The sequence below is a fragment of the Streptopelia decaocto genome (assembly GCF_964273445.1).
Source record: "Streptopelia decaocto genome assembly, chromosome: 27".
NCBI lineage: Eukaryota > Metazoa > Chordata > Aves > Columbiformes > Columbidae > Streptopelia > Streptopelia decaocto.
The window spans coordinates 1,452,741-1,468,730 of record NC_138682.1 but is presented as its reverse complement, the minus strand read 5'-3'; the positions used below and the strand labels follow the sequence as shown (position 1 = coordinate 1,468,730).

Genomic DNA, 15,990 nt, shown 5'->3' with positions numbered 1-15,990 from the left:
CGGGCAGTTGGCGGGGCGGCCCCGGCCCCGCTTTGCATCTCAATGGCGGCTCCAGAGCGGGGGGTGCGGGCCGGGGGCTCAGGCGACATCTGCTCTGGGGACGGGGCTGCGCATGGGCCGGGGGGCGGCCCGGCCCCTCCAGCGCTCCGCGGCAGCTCCGGGTGGCCCGGCCCGGGCAGCGCTGCGCCCCCGGGACCCGGGAGCAGGACCCTCCTTCCTCCTCTTTTTCTTTTCTCTTTCTTCTTTTTTCTTTTAATTTTTTCTCTATTTTTCTTTTATCCTTTTTTTCCTGCCCCCCTGCTGCTCCAACCCCCCTTCGCCCCCCAGATTCCCAGCCCAGCGCCCGGCCCCTCCCTCCCCACCCCAATTTTGATACCGCTGTATTTCCAACCCGCCCGTCGCAGAGCAGCCCCGAACAGCCCCAGGAGCTGCAAAAGCCACCGGCTGTCCCAGGTCGCTGCAGCCGTGACAACACACACAGCCCTGGGGGCCACCGTGTCACCCCCATGTCCCTGGGGACCGTCACCCCCCCCGGGAAGGCGGCAGCTCCGGCACACGCGTGTGCGACCGTGGGAGAGGCACAAGTGGCACCGGGCGGGTGTTGGTGGCGCATCCCTGGGCGGGAGGTGACACCTGCTGGGAGGAACCCTCAGCAGCAACAGCCCCGCGGGGACACCCCAACTCTGGGGACAGTGGCCTTGTCCACACAGAGGTCATGGAGCAGGAGGGACTGTGCAACGCTCGGAGTCCTCAAGGATGTGGCGTTGGAGGTGGCACAGCCCTGGGGACACAGGAGAGTTTGGGGGGACCAGGCCATGGGGTCCAGCACAGCCCTGGGGACACAGGACAGATCTAGGGGACCTCTTGGGACCAGATTTGTCCCAGCAAAGAGCTAAGGGGGCTACCCAGAGTCTGCCCTGATGTCCCCAACCCCAGAGCCTGCCCTGATGTCCCCATCCCAGAGCCTGCCCTGATGTCCCCCACCCCAGAGCCTGCCTCAGTGTCCCCAACCCCAGAGTCTGCCCTGATGTCCCCAACCCCACAGCCTGCCCTAATGTCCCCAACCCCACAGCCTGCCTCAGTGTCCCCAACCCCGGAGTCTGCCCCGATGTCCCCAGAGGCAGGAGGAGGCTTGTCCCAGGTCCCCTGCCAGGCTCTGCAGGAGGAGGAGGAGGAGGAGGAGGAAGATCCCTTGGCACGGGCAGCGCTGCTGCTGCCTGGCCGCTGACCACGGGGCCCCAGATGTTGAGCCGCGGGCTCGGCTTTGCCGGGAGCCACCATCTCTGCCCGTTTGGCAACCGCCTGGCCCAGCTGCTGCCCCCGTCTCCTCCGGCTCCGCAGCCGGGGCTCCATGTCCCACCCCCAGAGCATCCCTGGACCGTCCCCCGGGAGCCGCCGCGGCACCTGGGCCACCTTGGCCACGACCCAGGCCTGGAGATTTGCCGGCATCCCCGGGGGGCGCGGGGCTCTGCGCCAGCATCCCGGGAACGGGGAGCACCGGGGACACCGGGATCCGGCCCAGGGGTGACGTTGTTGGGGAGGGATGTTGGCTGGGAGCATCACCAAAGATTCCCAGGGGGGGGAAAGGATTGCAGGGAACGCGGCTTTTCTGAGAATTTACAAGTAAATCCATTAATTAGATTAGATTCGATATTAGGAAAACAATTATGTACAGAAAGGGTTGTCAGTGGTGAAGTCACCACCCCTGGGGGGTCTGAAGAGACACGGAGATGAGGTTTGTGGGGACATTTTTGTGTTAACGGTTCGACTCGATGATCTTGACGGTCCCTTCCAACCAAAGCGATTCTCTGGTTCTATTCTAATTAGTTAACGAGCTAAAATTAATTAGAAACGGGTCCTCTAAGGGCTGCTGCTGTGTTGGGTCGTTAGGGTGGCTGATGGTCAGAGTTAATTGAGTTAATGGTCGTGACATCGGGGCCCAGGGGACATCCTGGGACACCGCAGCGTGTCCTGGTGCCACCTGCCTGCTCCTCGCAAGGGCCGTGCCCATCTCCTGCCTCCAGATGTGCCACAGCTGGAAAATAAGCCGCACTGAAGCCTCCCAGCTGTTGGATGCAGGTTGGTCCCAGCTCCAGTGCCCCCCACTCTGGTTACTGGGGGGTCTTTTGGGGTCACCTGCTTGAAGTTTAGGGACAACCCTGCGCTTCTCTTTGTGCCAACATGGGGGAGACTTTCACGCCGGATTACACAGGCTGCTCTGTTAGGCTGAGTCTAATTTAGGCTCCATCCGCAGTAAATCCATGGCTGATGATGCCCCAAAACACCTTGGGGACAATGATGGGGTGAGAAGGTGCCAGGAGTCACTTGTGTGTGACATCCTGCCCTATGGAGAGCGGCTGCACTGGGCTGGGGGGGGGAGTGGGGGGGAAGGAAAAATAGGAAAGAAATAAGAGAAAAAATGAAAAAAGAAAATTACAAAGGAAAAAGGAAATAAGGAAAAATATGAAGGAAAAAGAAAAATGAGAAAAGACAAAAAAAAAGAAAGAAGAAAGGGGAAATAAAAAAGGAAAAAAGGGGAAAAGGAAAAAGGGAAAAGGAAAAGGAAAAAGGGAAAAGGGAAAGGGAAAAGGGAAAAGGGAAAGGGAAAAGGGAAAAGGAAAAAGGAAAAGGAAAAAGGAAAAGGAAAAAGGAAAGGAAGCCCAGACATTGTTATATGGCCCATGTGTGGTGCAATGAATATACGAGCCCAGGCAATATGTACCCCAAGTGGTGCTATACGTACCCCAAGTGGTGCTATACGTACCCCAGGCGGTGCTTTATGTACCCCAGGTGGTGCTATATGTACCCTAGGGGGTGCTGTATGTGCCCCAGGTTGTGCTATATGAGCCCAGACAATGTTATATGGGCCCTGGGCAGTGATATATAACCGCCGGGTGGTGCTATATAAGCCCAGGCAATGTTATGTGTACCCCAGGCAGTGCTATACGAGCCAAAAAAATGCTATATGTACCCCAGGTGGGGCTATATGAGCCCCAGGTGGTGCTATATGTAACCCAGGCCCTGCTATACAAGCCCAAGCGGTGCTATACGTGCCCCAGGAGATTTTGGACGTTCCCGGCCGCGCTCTAGGACCCGGCCGCGCTCTAGGACCCGGCCGTGCTTTAGGACCCGGCCGCGCTTTAGGACCCGGCCGTGCTTTAGGACCCGGCCGCGCTTTAGGACCCGGCCGTGCTTTAGGACCCGGCCGCGCAGCGGGGTCCCGCCAGCAGCCGCAGCTCTCGCGGGAGTTGCTGGCGAGATCTGGGCGTTGCCACAGCAACGGTGACCGCGTCTCCCATCATGTGAGACGCCAAAACCCCTCAAAGAGGTTCCAAAACTCGTCACTTTGGGGGGGTGTGGGGGTTACTGTGGTGGGCGGGGTTGGTTTCATGACCACCCCCTTGTTGCCCCACAAGTGCAGGGGGGCTATGGAGGCGCTGGGGGTGGGTTTTGGGGTGCTGTGGGGCACTGCTGTGGATCTATGGGGCAGTTTGGAGTCATTAAGTGGCGCATTGAGGGGGCTATGGGGCAGTATGGGGGCTGTTCAGCCTCTTCTGGGGTGTTTCACCCCAAAACAGCCCCATGGAGCCCCACAGACCCCGTGACCCCCACAACTGCCCCATAGATCCTTGTGACCCCACCATTCTACCCAGGGAAGGCGTGGTCAGCTGGATGGGGCGTGGTCAGTTGAATGGAGGCGTGGTCAGCTGGATGGGGCGTGGTCAGTTGAATGGAGGCGTGGTCTGCTGGAGGGGGAGTAGCCAGCAGGGGGGGCGTGGCCAGCAGGAGGGCACGTGGCCAGCTGTTCCTTGCTGCTCTCGGGGTTCCTGTTAATTAGTCAGTTAATGAGCACGATTAACTAATTAGCGCAAGTGCTGGAGGGTGGAGCCTTTGCCTGGAAGGGCTTTGCACCCGCCCTTTATAACCTCGTTATAAAGGGGGTGGGGCGAGGGGCGGAGCCTGAGAAGGGACCGCCCCGGGGGCTGGGGTGCGGAGCTTTTTAAGGGGGCGGGGCCTGATTGAGACACACCCCAGGGGGCAGCCAAACTGAGTGGGTGGAGTCTGGAATGGGCGGGGTCTGCAAAGGACACACCCCTACTGACCAGGGAACCACCTCTAGGAAGGGGGTGGAGCCTCTTTAGGGGCGTGTCCCTGTGGGCGGAGCCCAACAAAGCCTTGGGGGGCTATGGGGCTGCCAAATAGTGAGCCTTGGGGGGCAATGGGGCTGCCAGATAGTGAGCTATAGGGGACAATGGGGCTGCCAAATAGTGAGCCTTGGGGGCAATGGGGCTGCCAAATAGTGAGCCTTGGGGGGCAATGGGGCTGCCAAATAGTGAGCTATAGGGGACAAGGGGGCTGCCAAATAGTGAGCCTTGGGGGGCTATGGGGCTGCCAAATAGTGAGCCTTGAGGGGCAATGGGGCTGCCAAATAGTGAGCCTTGGGGGGCAATGGGGCTGCCAAATAGTGAGCAGGGGCGGGGCTTGCACAGGACACACCCTCACAAGCAGAGAGCCCGCCCAGGGGTGCAGGAGTGGGCGGGGTTTGGGGTCACTTTGGGGGGATTTGGGTGAGTTTGGGGGGGGTCACTTTGGGCAGGTTTGGTCACCTTGCTTGGTCAGTAAGGCTGAAAGCGTAAAACCTGAAAACTATATTCCATTTCTTTTTTCCCGGCAGCCAGTTCGAGCGCTTGCTCTGCTGATTTGCATATCCCCGCCCCCAGCGGCGGCCCCACCCCGTCACCGCGTTGCGCATGCGCCGTGTCCCGCCTGCAGTGCCGCGTCCCGCCAGCAGGGGGCAGCAGCTGCACACGGCGAGAGTCGCTTCAGCTGTTTCCATTTGGGTTTTTTTTTTCCTCCCCTCCCCCCAAATTGTTCTATTTATTGATTAATTAATGTTTTATCCCCGTTGCAGACCCAGGTTTAGGGTGTCGGGGCTATTTTCGCGCCCTGGTGGCGGCTCCCACTCTGTGCACAGTCCCACAGATGGGGACTTTCCCCAAATCGGGGTGGGGAAAGGTGAAGGGGAAGCACTTTTCTATCTTTGGAGTACGAGATATTGTCAATTTAGGGTCCTCATTGCTGGACGCTGTGGCTGGACCCCCAAGGGCCACGCTGGGCTCTCGTGGGTCAAACTGCACACAGCCCGCAGCCCCCTGAGAAAGGGTTTAATGGGGACGGGGGCCGCCGCTTCTCTCAAACAAAAGCTGGGATAACACCCACCGGACAGACAGACAGACACGGAGCGACACGGGCACCGTCCATGGGAGGGAGGGGGTGGCCTTGCCAAGCAAGGAGTGATTGCAGTCAAGACAAAGATGAGGATATAAGGGGCAGGTGTAATGGGAACATTGGGATGGGTAGGACTCTTTGGTTTTGACATCAAGACTGCCCAGGGTCACCGTGTCCAGAGGGAGGCAGGGAAAGGTTCCAGGCACTGGAATGGAGGGACTCCCAAACCAGTTCCCGCCAACAAGAGGTGACCCACAGCACCTAATGGGGCTTACAGCGTGTGGGACCCAGCGATGTCCCTTCCCTGGAAGAGCGTGACACTCACAGACCGCACAAGGGGACACCCCGGGGTGTTTCATGCCACGAATCTCCACGTGAGAAGGGACTTCGCACCTCTGCCCCAATGCGGTTCGGCTCCCCCCTGATGGCTGGTACCTCCCCGTTAGGACAAGGAGTTGAGGAAATGGCTTTCCCCCGCCAGACTGCTCAACATGGAGCTCATGTCGCCCACGGCCATGTTGGCACCCCCGGATGCAGCAAGCAGGAGGCCACCAGCAGGGCTTGGTGGCCCGGGCAGCAGCGCAGGCGTCTCTGGATCTTCCACAATGGCAGCAAAGTCAAGGTGCGTGTTCTCCAGGTCCAGAGAGTCCAGGCTGTTGGCCACCTGCTCCCCGGAGCCCAGCTGGTAACACGAGCTGCCTTTGAGTCCTTCCAAGCTCCCACCGTAGTGCCGGGGACCCCTGCAGCTTGCTGCCATTTGGCCCAGCACCTTATGTCCCCCTCTGCCCACCTGGCCCGGGCGATACTGGGAATTACTGAGCCCCTCGGGTGCGGGGCGGGCGGGGGGCAAGCGGAGCGCACGCCGGGAGCTGGGATCCAGCCCCGCGTAGCAATCCCCCGCGTATTTCACACTGTTTTGGTGACCGGCGGGTTTAGGGCCACCGGGCGGGTGCGGCACCATCTCCGGGTGGAAGCACGGGGTGCCGAGGAGGTGCTGGGTCTCCGGCGGGCCCCGCAGGTGGTCTGGTTTGGTTTGGTAACCAGAGTACTTGGGGCTAAGGTACAGCGGTGCTGGCACAGCTTGGCACTGCCCAGGCTCGCCCAGCCCCGCGCCGGCGTCCGCTCCGGCGGGAGCCACTTGGTCTCCCCACATCAGAGCCTGCTGGGCCTGCACGTAGCTACAGACCATCGCCTCTTTGCTCTGCATGGCGGAGCTTTGGGCTCCTCGAGCACCCGGGCTCGACATGCCCATGTAACCGAGTTCCTCAGCCTGGTAACCACCAGGCCCCGCGCTCATGGCTTGGCCAAAGGATGCTGGAGGCTGCAGGGGCCCGGCGAGCTTGGCGTTCTGGCAGGGAGCAAGCGCCGGGGCAGGCGCCGGGTAACGCTGCTCACATTTGATCTGCAGTCGGTTAAGCCGGTGCCCCGAAGTAAAACCCCGATCCTGGCACGAGCTCATGAGTTTGGGTTGCTGCCCGCAAGAACTGGGGAGCAGGTACTCAGGACTTGGATGGTGACAGTGCGGCCCGGACACGGCAGACACAGAGGCGCCGACGCTCGACTGCCCAGAGCTCAGCTCCAGGTTGCCTTGGGGAGGCTCATCCCACGGAGCCGGCATGGGCTCGCCGCCGGCATGCATGGTCGTGAAGTGCTGGTTCATCTGGCACTGCGGAAGGGAGAAGTCGGACTGAAGCAATCCCTCCTCCATGTCCCTGTGCCCTCCCGGGTTCAGCTGCAGTCCCCCTGTGGTCCGCTGAGCGCTGCCGTAGAGGCACTGGAGCTCCGCACCCATCCCCTGGCACGGGAAGCTTTCCTCGGGGTAGCTCAAGTACTGCTCCATCTCCAGCAAGCCGGACTCCACGCCTGCGCCGGGGCCGTCTACGCTCGCCGTCTCCAGGAAGACATTTTCACTGATGCTGGGTGGCCGTGGGGAGAACACGTGGCGCTGAAGGTTGGCATCGGAGCCACCCACGGGCTGCAGAGCGGGTCTGCCCGCTCCCGGCACGCTCACATTACCCACGCTCTTGAAGCGCTGCACCCTGGAGGCGGCGGGAGGGTTGGCCGCGGTGCGCGCGGGGTCGCTGGCGCGCCGTACGCCGTTCCAGGGCAGCAGGTGAGGGGGGACGCCGCCCGCGTAGCCAGCGTGCTCGTTGGAGCTGTGCCTTCGCGGCAAACCGTTCGCAAGGAAGCGGGGCTCCGGCGTCCCCAGGTAGTCCCCGGGCGAGCTATGGCCGTGCGGCAACCCCTGCTCCAGGCTGGGCAGCGGGGTCGGCGGCGGCCCGCCCGTGGCCGCGGCGTATTTGGCCCTGAGGCGGTAGCGCTGGGCCGGGGTGAGGCTGCCCACACCCGGCAGCCCCCCGCAGGCGCTGGAGCGGCGCGACTCGTCCGGAGACACCAGCTCGTAGCCATCTGCCAGGCCCATCCCGCCCGCCTCGCCGCCCAGCCGGGCCCCCGGCGGGCGCGGGGACACCAGGGACGAGCGCCGGCTCACGGTGTAGGCCGAGCTCACGGTGCTGGTGGTGCTGCTGCGGCGCTCGCTCGGCGCCAGGCCCGGCTCCGCCGCCGACAGCTCCGCGATGCGCCGCTGCCACGCTGCCGGCGGCGGCACCGAGACGCCGGGGGCCTCCCCGGGTAGGCCTGAGGGAAGGAAAAGAGGTGTTAAACCAGGGCGCTGGGGACAATTCAATTAAACGCTATTCCCTTAAAATAAAACAGTTTCAGATCAAATATAAGCCCTTGGTACTTATGTTAAAAATGCTCTTTAAGCTTCGATTGTTTGTTGCTACCCTTATCTACAGCCATGCTGAATAAAGCTATAGCTAAATGGAAAGCTAAATGTATTCACGAGGTGTTCATGTCTACATCTCATTATTTGCAGCCTCTCGGAGAAAGCAAAAGTGACTACAAATAGCGCCGTGCCAGAAACTGGTTTCTTGACCAACAATGTTGCTTCATCACGCAATGGACTGGGTCATTCTAAAGTGGTCACAGGTGTTGAGGACAAGAGGCTTTGTGTTTGAATACGGCAGATCTTATGGTCCGTGTGAAAACAAGTAATGTTAAATATTTTCTGACGCTTTGGAGTTACTGTTGCTCTTCCCATTTTCTTTAGGTCAACATATGGTTCATGGCCAGAGCGGGGACACGCAACCCCCTCCAGCACCGGGACGTGGCTTCTTTCCTGGTGGGCGCCCACTGGTGCCAACAAAGAGGGGGCAGAAGATCATTTAGAATCATTTAGGTTGGAAAACACCTTTATGATCATCAAGTCACAGCCCAGATGTTGAGATCCAGGACTAGTGAAAAGAAGGTGCGGAAACCTCTCTGTGTGCAAACCAGACCCCTCTTGACTCGGTGCCCACGGGACACATAGAACGGAACCACATTCTCACCGGCTCCAGGGATGGCTGGCAAACTGAGGCCCTTGGTGGCTGACGGTTTCCTCATCTGCTTCAGTTTGTCAATGCGAAGATTTTCGAGCTTGTGGAGGGTCATGAGCCCCGAGGTGCCCATGGGCTCCCCAGGCAGCGCGTCCTCCAGCGTGGACAGATCCTCGTAGCTCCCCCCGGCGTTGCCCGCCATCTCCACGCCGCTGTCGTTGTTGGTGGTGCTGCCGAGCGGGGAGTGGTCGCTGCTGCACGACGACTGCCCGCCCGGGCTGGGCTGCGGCTTCTGGGGGACCCGAAACAGTAACCAGGGAAACGGGGGGTCAGACACCCACCACACAGCCTGTGAGCCCGCACCCCACCAGACCACAGAATCAATGCCAGGGGTTGGGAGGGACCTGGCAAGCTCATCCAGTGCAATCCCCCCATGGAGCAGGAACACCCAGATGAGGTTCCACAGGAACCAGGCGGGTTGGAATGTCTGCAGAGAAGGAGACTCCACAACCCCCTGGGCAGCCTGGGCCAGGCTCTGCCACCCTCACCACCAACAAGTTTCTGCTCAGATTTAAGTGGAACCTCCTGTGTTCCAGTTTGCACCCATCGCCCCTTGTCCTGTCACTGGTTGTCACCAGAAGAGCCTGGCTCCATCCTCCTGACACTCCCCCTTTCCATATTGATCCCCAGGAATGAGTCCCCCCTCAGTGTCCTCTTGTCCAGCTCCAGAGCCCCAGCTCCCTCAGCCTTTCCTCACACGGGAGATGCTCCACTCCCTCCAGCATCTTGGTGGCTGCGCTGGACTCTCTCCAGCAGTTCCCTGTCCTGCTGGAGCTGAGGGGCCACAACTGGACACAAGATTCCAGGGGTGGTCTCCCCAGGGCAGAGCAGAGGGGCAGGAGAACCTCTCTGACCTACTGACCCCCCCCTTCTAACCCCCCCCAGGTCCCATTGGCTTCCTGGCCACAAGGGCCCAGTGCTGGCTCATGGTCACCCTGCTGTCCCCAGGACCCCCAGGTCCCTTTCCCCTACGCTGCTCTCTAACAGCTCATTCCCCAACTTACACTGGAACCTGGGGTTGTTCCTGCCCAGATTCAAGACTCTACACTTGCCCTTGTTATATTTCATTTGCCCCGTCGACATGCAGATGTGGAGACAACTGCCCTTCCACACAAAATGAGCACTCCAATGGCCTTGGCCATGCCGTCCCCTCACCCCCAGCTCCTTACCACGGCCAAGTCTGGCACCAAGAGTTTGCCGTCATCCCTCCGGGCCTCAGTGGGGCCATTTGCGTCTTTCTCCTGCTTCATGTCCGGGAGGCCGCCGGGGGTGAGCAGCGCACGGCCTGGCGCCGCATCCCCTCGGTGCTTCTTGGTGACGTGGGCGTCGGGGCCGTGCACCGTCTTCACGTGTTTGCGCAGGGAACTGGGGTCTGTGTAGCGCTTGGTGCAGCCCGGGATCTTGCACACGTAGGGCTTCTGCCAGGGAACATGGGGGGAACGGTGAGGGAGGGTGGGAGCCCCAAATAGAGACCCCTCCCAGCAAAGTACCAGCTGGGCAGGGAATAAATACCCTTCCCCTTCCTCACAAGTCAACCCAAGAACTGAAAGAGGGATCAAGAGGCTGAGTCCCCTTGGAAAGGGCATGTTAGGAATTTAGAGTATGGGACTAACCAGGGGGCAAAGGGGGAGCCCAAAGGGGTGCAAAGAGCCCCAGGTGGGTCTGTACCTCGTTGGAGTGCGTGCGGTTCTGATGCTTGGCGCGGTCGGAAGCATTGGAGAAGGCCTTGTTGCAACCCTCGTGTTCACACACGTACGGTTTCTCACCCGTGTGTGAGCGCAGATGCGTCTTGAGGTTCTCCAGGCGGGAATAGGCTTTGCTACAGCCCTCGAACTGCGCGGGTAAGCAGGGTGAAACATGCCACACACCTTCCACAGACCCTGCCCCGCATCACCCCCACGCTACATACCCACGGCACATCGGCCATGGACACGTATCGCACCTCCCAACCAACGCACAACACACCTGCCCTCCTTCAGCATCCCTGCACAGCCCGTGACCCCCTGGCCTGTGTCCCACCACTGTCCACACGGCCGTGTGTGCCGGTTGGACTGAAAATGGGTTGATTTCCTTCCTGCATTACAAACCTTTCTCTTTCCCAGCCAGCACGCTCATGATTTGCACTCAGGTTGAGAACAAGCAGATCCCAGCCCAGCACAGGGTTCATGGTTTGAATCGCTCTGCTCTGAGAGCCAAGGACACTCTGAGCTCTGCCCACAGGGGTGAGGCAGCGAGGAAGGGGATGGACGGACAGAGCTGGACTGACACCCACACGGAGCAACCACAGTGTTCCAGCCCATTAGCATCCTGCTCATTATTTAAGGAGAGTTGGGACCTTCTGGTTTTGGCTCTTCTGATCTCTCTGGTTCTTCTCTTCGCTCTTTTTGGCGCAGCCGGGGGAGTTTTTGGTTGGGATGTTTAGTTCGTCCTTTTACCATTTTGCAGAGGCCTCTGAGCCTTTCTGCCTTTCTCCTCTTTTCTCTCTCTGGGATCGGCTTTGGGACCAGGTGCCGTTTCCTGGGACTGGATGCTCCGTTGTGGCCAGAGTTCATAGGGAATTGCCTTGAGCATCATTTATTTCTATTTTCTATATCTATTTAGTAGCAGTGTATTAGTATTTTGTTATTTTATTAAGCTGTGTTGATCTCAATCCAAGTTTCTCCCTTCCCTTTCTGTTCTCTCCCCTATGGGGGGCGGTGAGGGAGCAGGTGAGTGAGCGGCTCCGTGGTCACATTGCCACGGTGACACCAAACTGCACCTCGCCCACTTCAAACCTCCCCACCTCACATGCATGGTTTTGTTAAAAACAAGTTTCTCTTTCAGTGAATTTTGCCTGTCGGCTAAAGCCTTCATATTAACTGCATTTTCCTGGAGAACCAGACACATGTTTTGGTAAACCTAGCAATGGAATGCAAACTTATTGATAAGCACGGATGGACATCTCGCGAGAGGGGCGACGAGAAACAAGTGACTAAGAAACTGACCAACTGTGTATAACATTCCATTCACGTGAATACTTCATATAAAAGTGGGAGATCACAAGGATCTCATCCCTTTCCCTTTTCCCTTCTGCTTATGGCCGACCTTAGGAGAGGATCTTGCTGGTCGTCCCTGAGAACTGAGCCCTAGTGAGAGACTGAATCCAGCTCCGGTTGGCTGCAGAGTCCAGTCCAGGACTTTGGGTGCCTGCCCTGCAGTTGCTGAGACTTTCAAGATTGGTTTTGTATATTTTGTATTATTTTCTCTATTCTTATTAGTAGCATTAGTAAAACATCTTTAATTTTTCCAACTCTCTTCTCTCTGTCCTTCTTTCCCTCCCGATCGCCTGTCCTTAGTGGGAAGGGGGGAGAGGGAGGGGCAAAACGGGGGAAGTGGGGGGGAGAGGGGGTTAACAATACATCTGCCAGGGTTTTATTGTCACCCCGCAATCTTAACCCTCCACACATCTCCACGCCATCCATCACACGGGCTGCCACGCATGAACCCCACTCCACCCTGCACCATCCCGCTCCCGACCACCCTGCGTGTCCCACCACGTGTCCCCCTCGGTGCCATGTACCACACGGGCCACCTCGCGCCCTGTCCTGAGCTCCGTCTGGCGCAAGGGACCCCGGCAAAGCTTCGCGCCAGCTCACCGTGCACTTGTGAGGCTTCTCGCCCGTGTGACGCCGCATGTGCACCACCAGCATGTACTGAGCCTTGAAGGGCCTCTGCTCCCGGGAACACGCCGCCCAGTGGCACACAAACTCCTTCTTCTCCCCATGGATGTGCTCGTTGTTGATGTGCTGAGGAGAGAGCGGCATCGCTGGTGGCATTGGGGAGGGTGCCAAGGGTCAGGGAGACACGTGGCCAAAGAGAATCTCAGGGGAGAAAGGGACATGGAGGGACTGGGATGGTGGAGACTGGGGGAAAACAGTGGTCAGATGGTGTCTGGAGGAGAGAGGGGATACAGGAGATGGCCGAGGGCTATTTTGGGAGGACCAAGAGAAGACACGGGAGTCAAGGTGGTCTGAGAGGTGGTGAAGGGGCTATAGCAGATTTGGAGTGTCTGGAGGGAGATGAAGAGCTAAGGAGAAGCCTGGAGGCACCGCAGGTTCTGAGATCAGATTGGGAGTGTCTGGAGGGAGACGAAGAGCAAAGGAGAAGCCTGGAGGTTCAGGAGAGCTGCCCCAGGTGAGGAAGGCCAGACATGGACAAGGCATGGGAGTGTCACAAAGAACCAGCCCATGAGAAGCGAAGGATGCACGTCCCTCCCTCCCTATGGGCAACTTCCAACATCGTGTACCTGTGCGGTGAGTTCTCAGGGCGAGGGGGGCGTCCCAGTATGGGACAGTCTTAGCAGAGGGGCTGACACGGGGACATCAGCCACCCTGAGGGCAGGTTCTGGGACTGGGAGCACCCAGGCAGGTCCTAACTCACATGCACCAGCTGCTCCTGCGTATCGAACTCCTTGGCACAGCCGTCCCAGTAGCAATTGGTTTCGTACACCGTCTCAGACTCCGGTTTCCCATCCTCCTTCTCCAGATCTTCCCGAACATCGAGCATCCCCAGCAAGGGGTCCTGGGGGGGCACAGCCAGGTGAGCGCTCCCCGGTGCCACCTTCTGTGCTCGCTGTCACCGTGAGGAGCGTGGTGCCCTGCGGAAGTGGGGGGGTCCCAGGGGCTGGGGAGTACCTGGGTGCCCGTGGAAGCTGGGCTGCAGATGTCACCCTCAGATCTCTCCTCGGGGTACCTGACGGTCAGGGGGCTGCTCAGGCTCCACTCCAACTTGAGCTGCTGCCGTGGCAGGGGGACAGTGGGGAGCGGTCAGCACGGAGATGCCCGCTGGACCACCCCTCTGTGGGAGGCACCGCATGTAGGGATGCCGGGCGCCCTTACCTGGCAGTGTTTGAGCGTCACCCGAGCCGGGCCGTGCTGCAGGAGCCCCGGGCGGGCGGGCAGGTGTTCGTGGGCGCCACACGGTGCCGGGGCGGGAGGCGGAGTGTGGTTATACAGGTGGCTTTGGCCCTTCTGCTGAGCCGGTGGGCTCTGGTACCCCAGTGACGGGCTGCAAAGAGCAAGAGGGATGAGCAGACGACACCGCCAGAGGGGCAGAAATTTAAGTCTTCTGAGCCAGGGGTCTGAACTCCCAGCCACTCCTTCCGTAACCCACTGGATCTCTCTGCTCCCGCCTTCCCTGGCCCTCACCCCGGCCTGACGCGGCGCACGCGCCAGCGGGGCTGAGGTCCGGTGCCCACCTGATGGTGCTGATGGAGAGGTGGCCATAGGAGCCACTGGCAGAGGCGCAGCGGGAGTTGATGAACGCGACAAGGGAGTTGGGTGAGGTGCGGATTACCGTCTGCAGGTCAATGCTAGAGTCTGACAGAGGCGAGATGGACAGTGCCCGCTTCTTGCCCAGTTTGCCTGCACCACGGGGCGTTGAGAACCGTGAGCCTGGGATGGCAGCAGAGAGCGGGGGGCACTCCTCTCAGCGTGGGTCCTGGGGGGCTCAAGAAACCCCCGAGGACACGAGCCTGCCGCTTTGGAGCCTGGAGGAGTACCCTGAGTGTGCTGGTTAGCTTCTGAGAACAGAATAGAATATTTCATTTGGAAGGGACCTACAATGATCATCTAGTCCAACGGCCTGACCAGTTCGGGGCTAACCAAAAATTAAAGCATGTTATTAAGGGCATTGTCCAAATGTCTCTTAAACACTGATATGGTTGGGGCACCAACTGTCCCTCTAGGAAGCCTGTTCTAGTGTTTGACGACCGTCTTGGCAAATAAATGCTTTGAATGGCCAGTCTAAAGCTCCCCTGGCACAGCTCTGAACCATTCCCACGAACCTATCGCTGGATGTCAGGGAGAAGAGGCGATGGCGCAGCGGTGCTGAGCACGGCAGGATGGTCCCCTCCTTCCCCCGCGGGGTCTGACCCCCCCCCCCGATGCAGTTTGCCCCCTCGGGTACCAGGACCCACTGCTGCCTCCTCCCAGATCCCTTTCTGCAGGGCTGCCCCCCAGCCACTCCTCTCCCCATTTATACTTTGGGTTACGGCAAGGCTCAAAAGCGTCACCCTGCCTACCCCAGCCACCAATGTTCCTAGGGGGTGCCCGAACCCCTTGGTACATGCGCACTCGCTGCTACAGCTGCCATCTTCCCGAGAAAAGCTCCTGATCGCCTTGGCCACAGCCAACAAACCCTCCTGTTCACACAGGAGAGAGAACGGCTGAGGGAGCTGGGGCTCTGGAGCTGGAGAAGAGGAGACTGAGGGGTCACTAATTAATAGTGATCAATACAGAAAGGGTGAATGTCAGGAGGATGGAGCCAGGCTCTTCTCGGTGACAACGAGTGACAGGACAAGGGGCAATGGGTGCAAACTGGAACACAAGACGTTCCACTTAAATACGAGAAGAAACTCGTTCATGGTGAGGGTGGCAGAGCCTGGCCCAGGCTGCCCAGGGGGTTGTGGAGTCTCCTTCTCTGCAGACATTCCAACCCGCCTGGTTCCTGTGTAACCTCATCTGGGTGTTCCTGCTCCATGGGGGGATTGCACTGGATGAGCTTTCCAGGGCCCTTCAACCCCTGACATTCTGGGACTCTGTGAAGACCCCTGAAGCCCCATCACCGGTGTCACTGTCCCCAGCACTGCCCACACGACACAGCCCAGGACCCCGTGCAGAGCCCCCGCCTGCCCCGCGCCCCCCAAGACCGGACACTTACCGTCACCGCTGCCGGGATGCTCGGCTCCTGGCGCCGCCCCATAACCACGGTGGCTGCTCGTGAGGTTGGACTGACGGCACAAGGGGAAATCAAGTCCTGCCAGAGGGGAGGAGAAAGATGGGAAGACGTATTTGGGATGGTGGCACAACGCGGGAGACGAAACCCCCAGAGCGCCCCTGAACCCAAGGGCTGAAACTGAAGTCGGGTGTCCTGCATGGCAACCACCACTCAAGCCATGGCGAGGTGGCTACAACCGACCTTGTGGCGCTGTGGCACCCGGGGCGGCTCCATGCGGGGGGCGCAGGCAGCAGGGCTCAGCGTAGCCGGCGGCCGGGGCGCTGACGGGGTTGAACATATCGCGGCGGGGCCTGGCCAGGCTCAGCGCTGCATCTGGTCCTCGCCGCGGCGCTGGAGCCGGTCGGGGCCTGCGGAGCACAAGGGTGGGCGGCCGGAGCCCCCGGATCCCACGGGGACCCCCGCGCCTCCCCCCATCCTGCAGCCACCCCCGCCCGGCCCTGACACCCCCCGCCCGCGGCACAAAACCCTGCGCCCCCCGCCCCGGCAGCCCCAGCGCAGACCCCGGCCCAGGCAAAGGCAGGAGCTGGGGTGCTGCCAAGGCGGG

General features: G+C 60.0%; 1 protein-coding gene across 1 annotated transcript; it reads right to left on the bottom strand.

The window, feature by feature from the left end:
- Positions 1 to 5,334: 5,334 nt before the first annotated feature.
- Positions 5,335 to 15,723, bottom strand: GLI1 (GLI family zinc finger 1; the record flags this gene model as incomplete). The annotated part of the gene is made up of 11 exons (XM_082073561.1): positions 5,335 to 7,866; positions 8,622 to 8,901; positions 9,839 to 10,087; positions 10,338 to 10,502; positions 12,305 to 12,454; positions 13,089 to 13,229; positions 13,343 to 13,444; positions 13,547 to 13,715; positions 13,906 to 14,101; positions 15,369 to 15,464; positions 15,627 to 15,723. The coding sequence occupies 11 exons, from the start codon at positions 15,721 to 15,723 to the stop codon at positions 5,672 to 5,674; spliced, it is 3,840 nt and encodes a 1,279-aa protein (XP_081929687.1). The 3' UTR covers positions 5,335 to 5,671.
- Between the last annotated feature and the right edge of the window lie 267 nt (positions 15,724 to 15,990).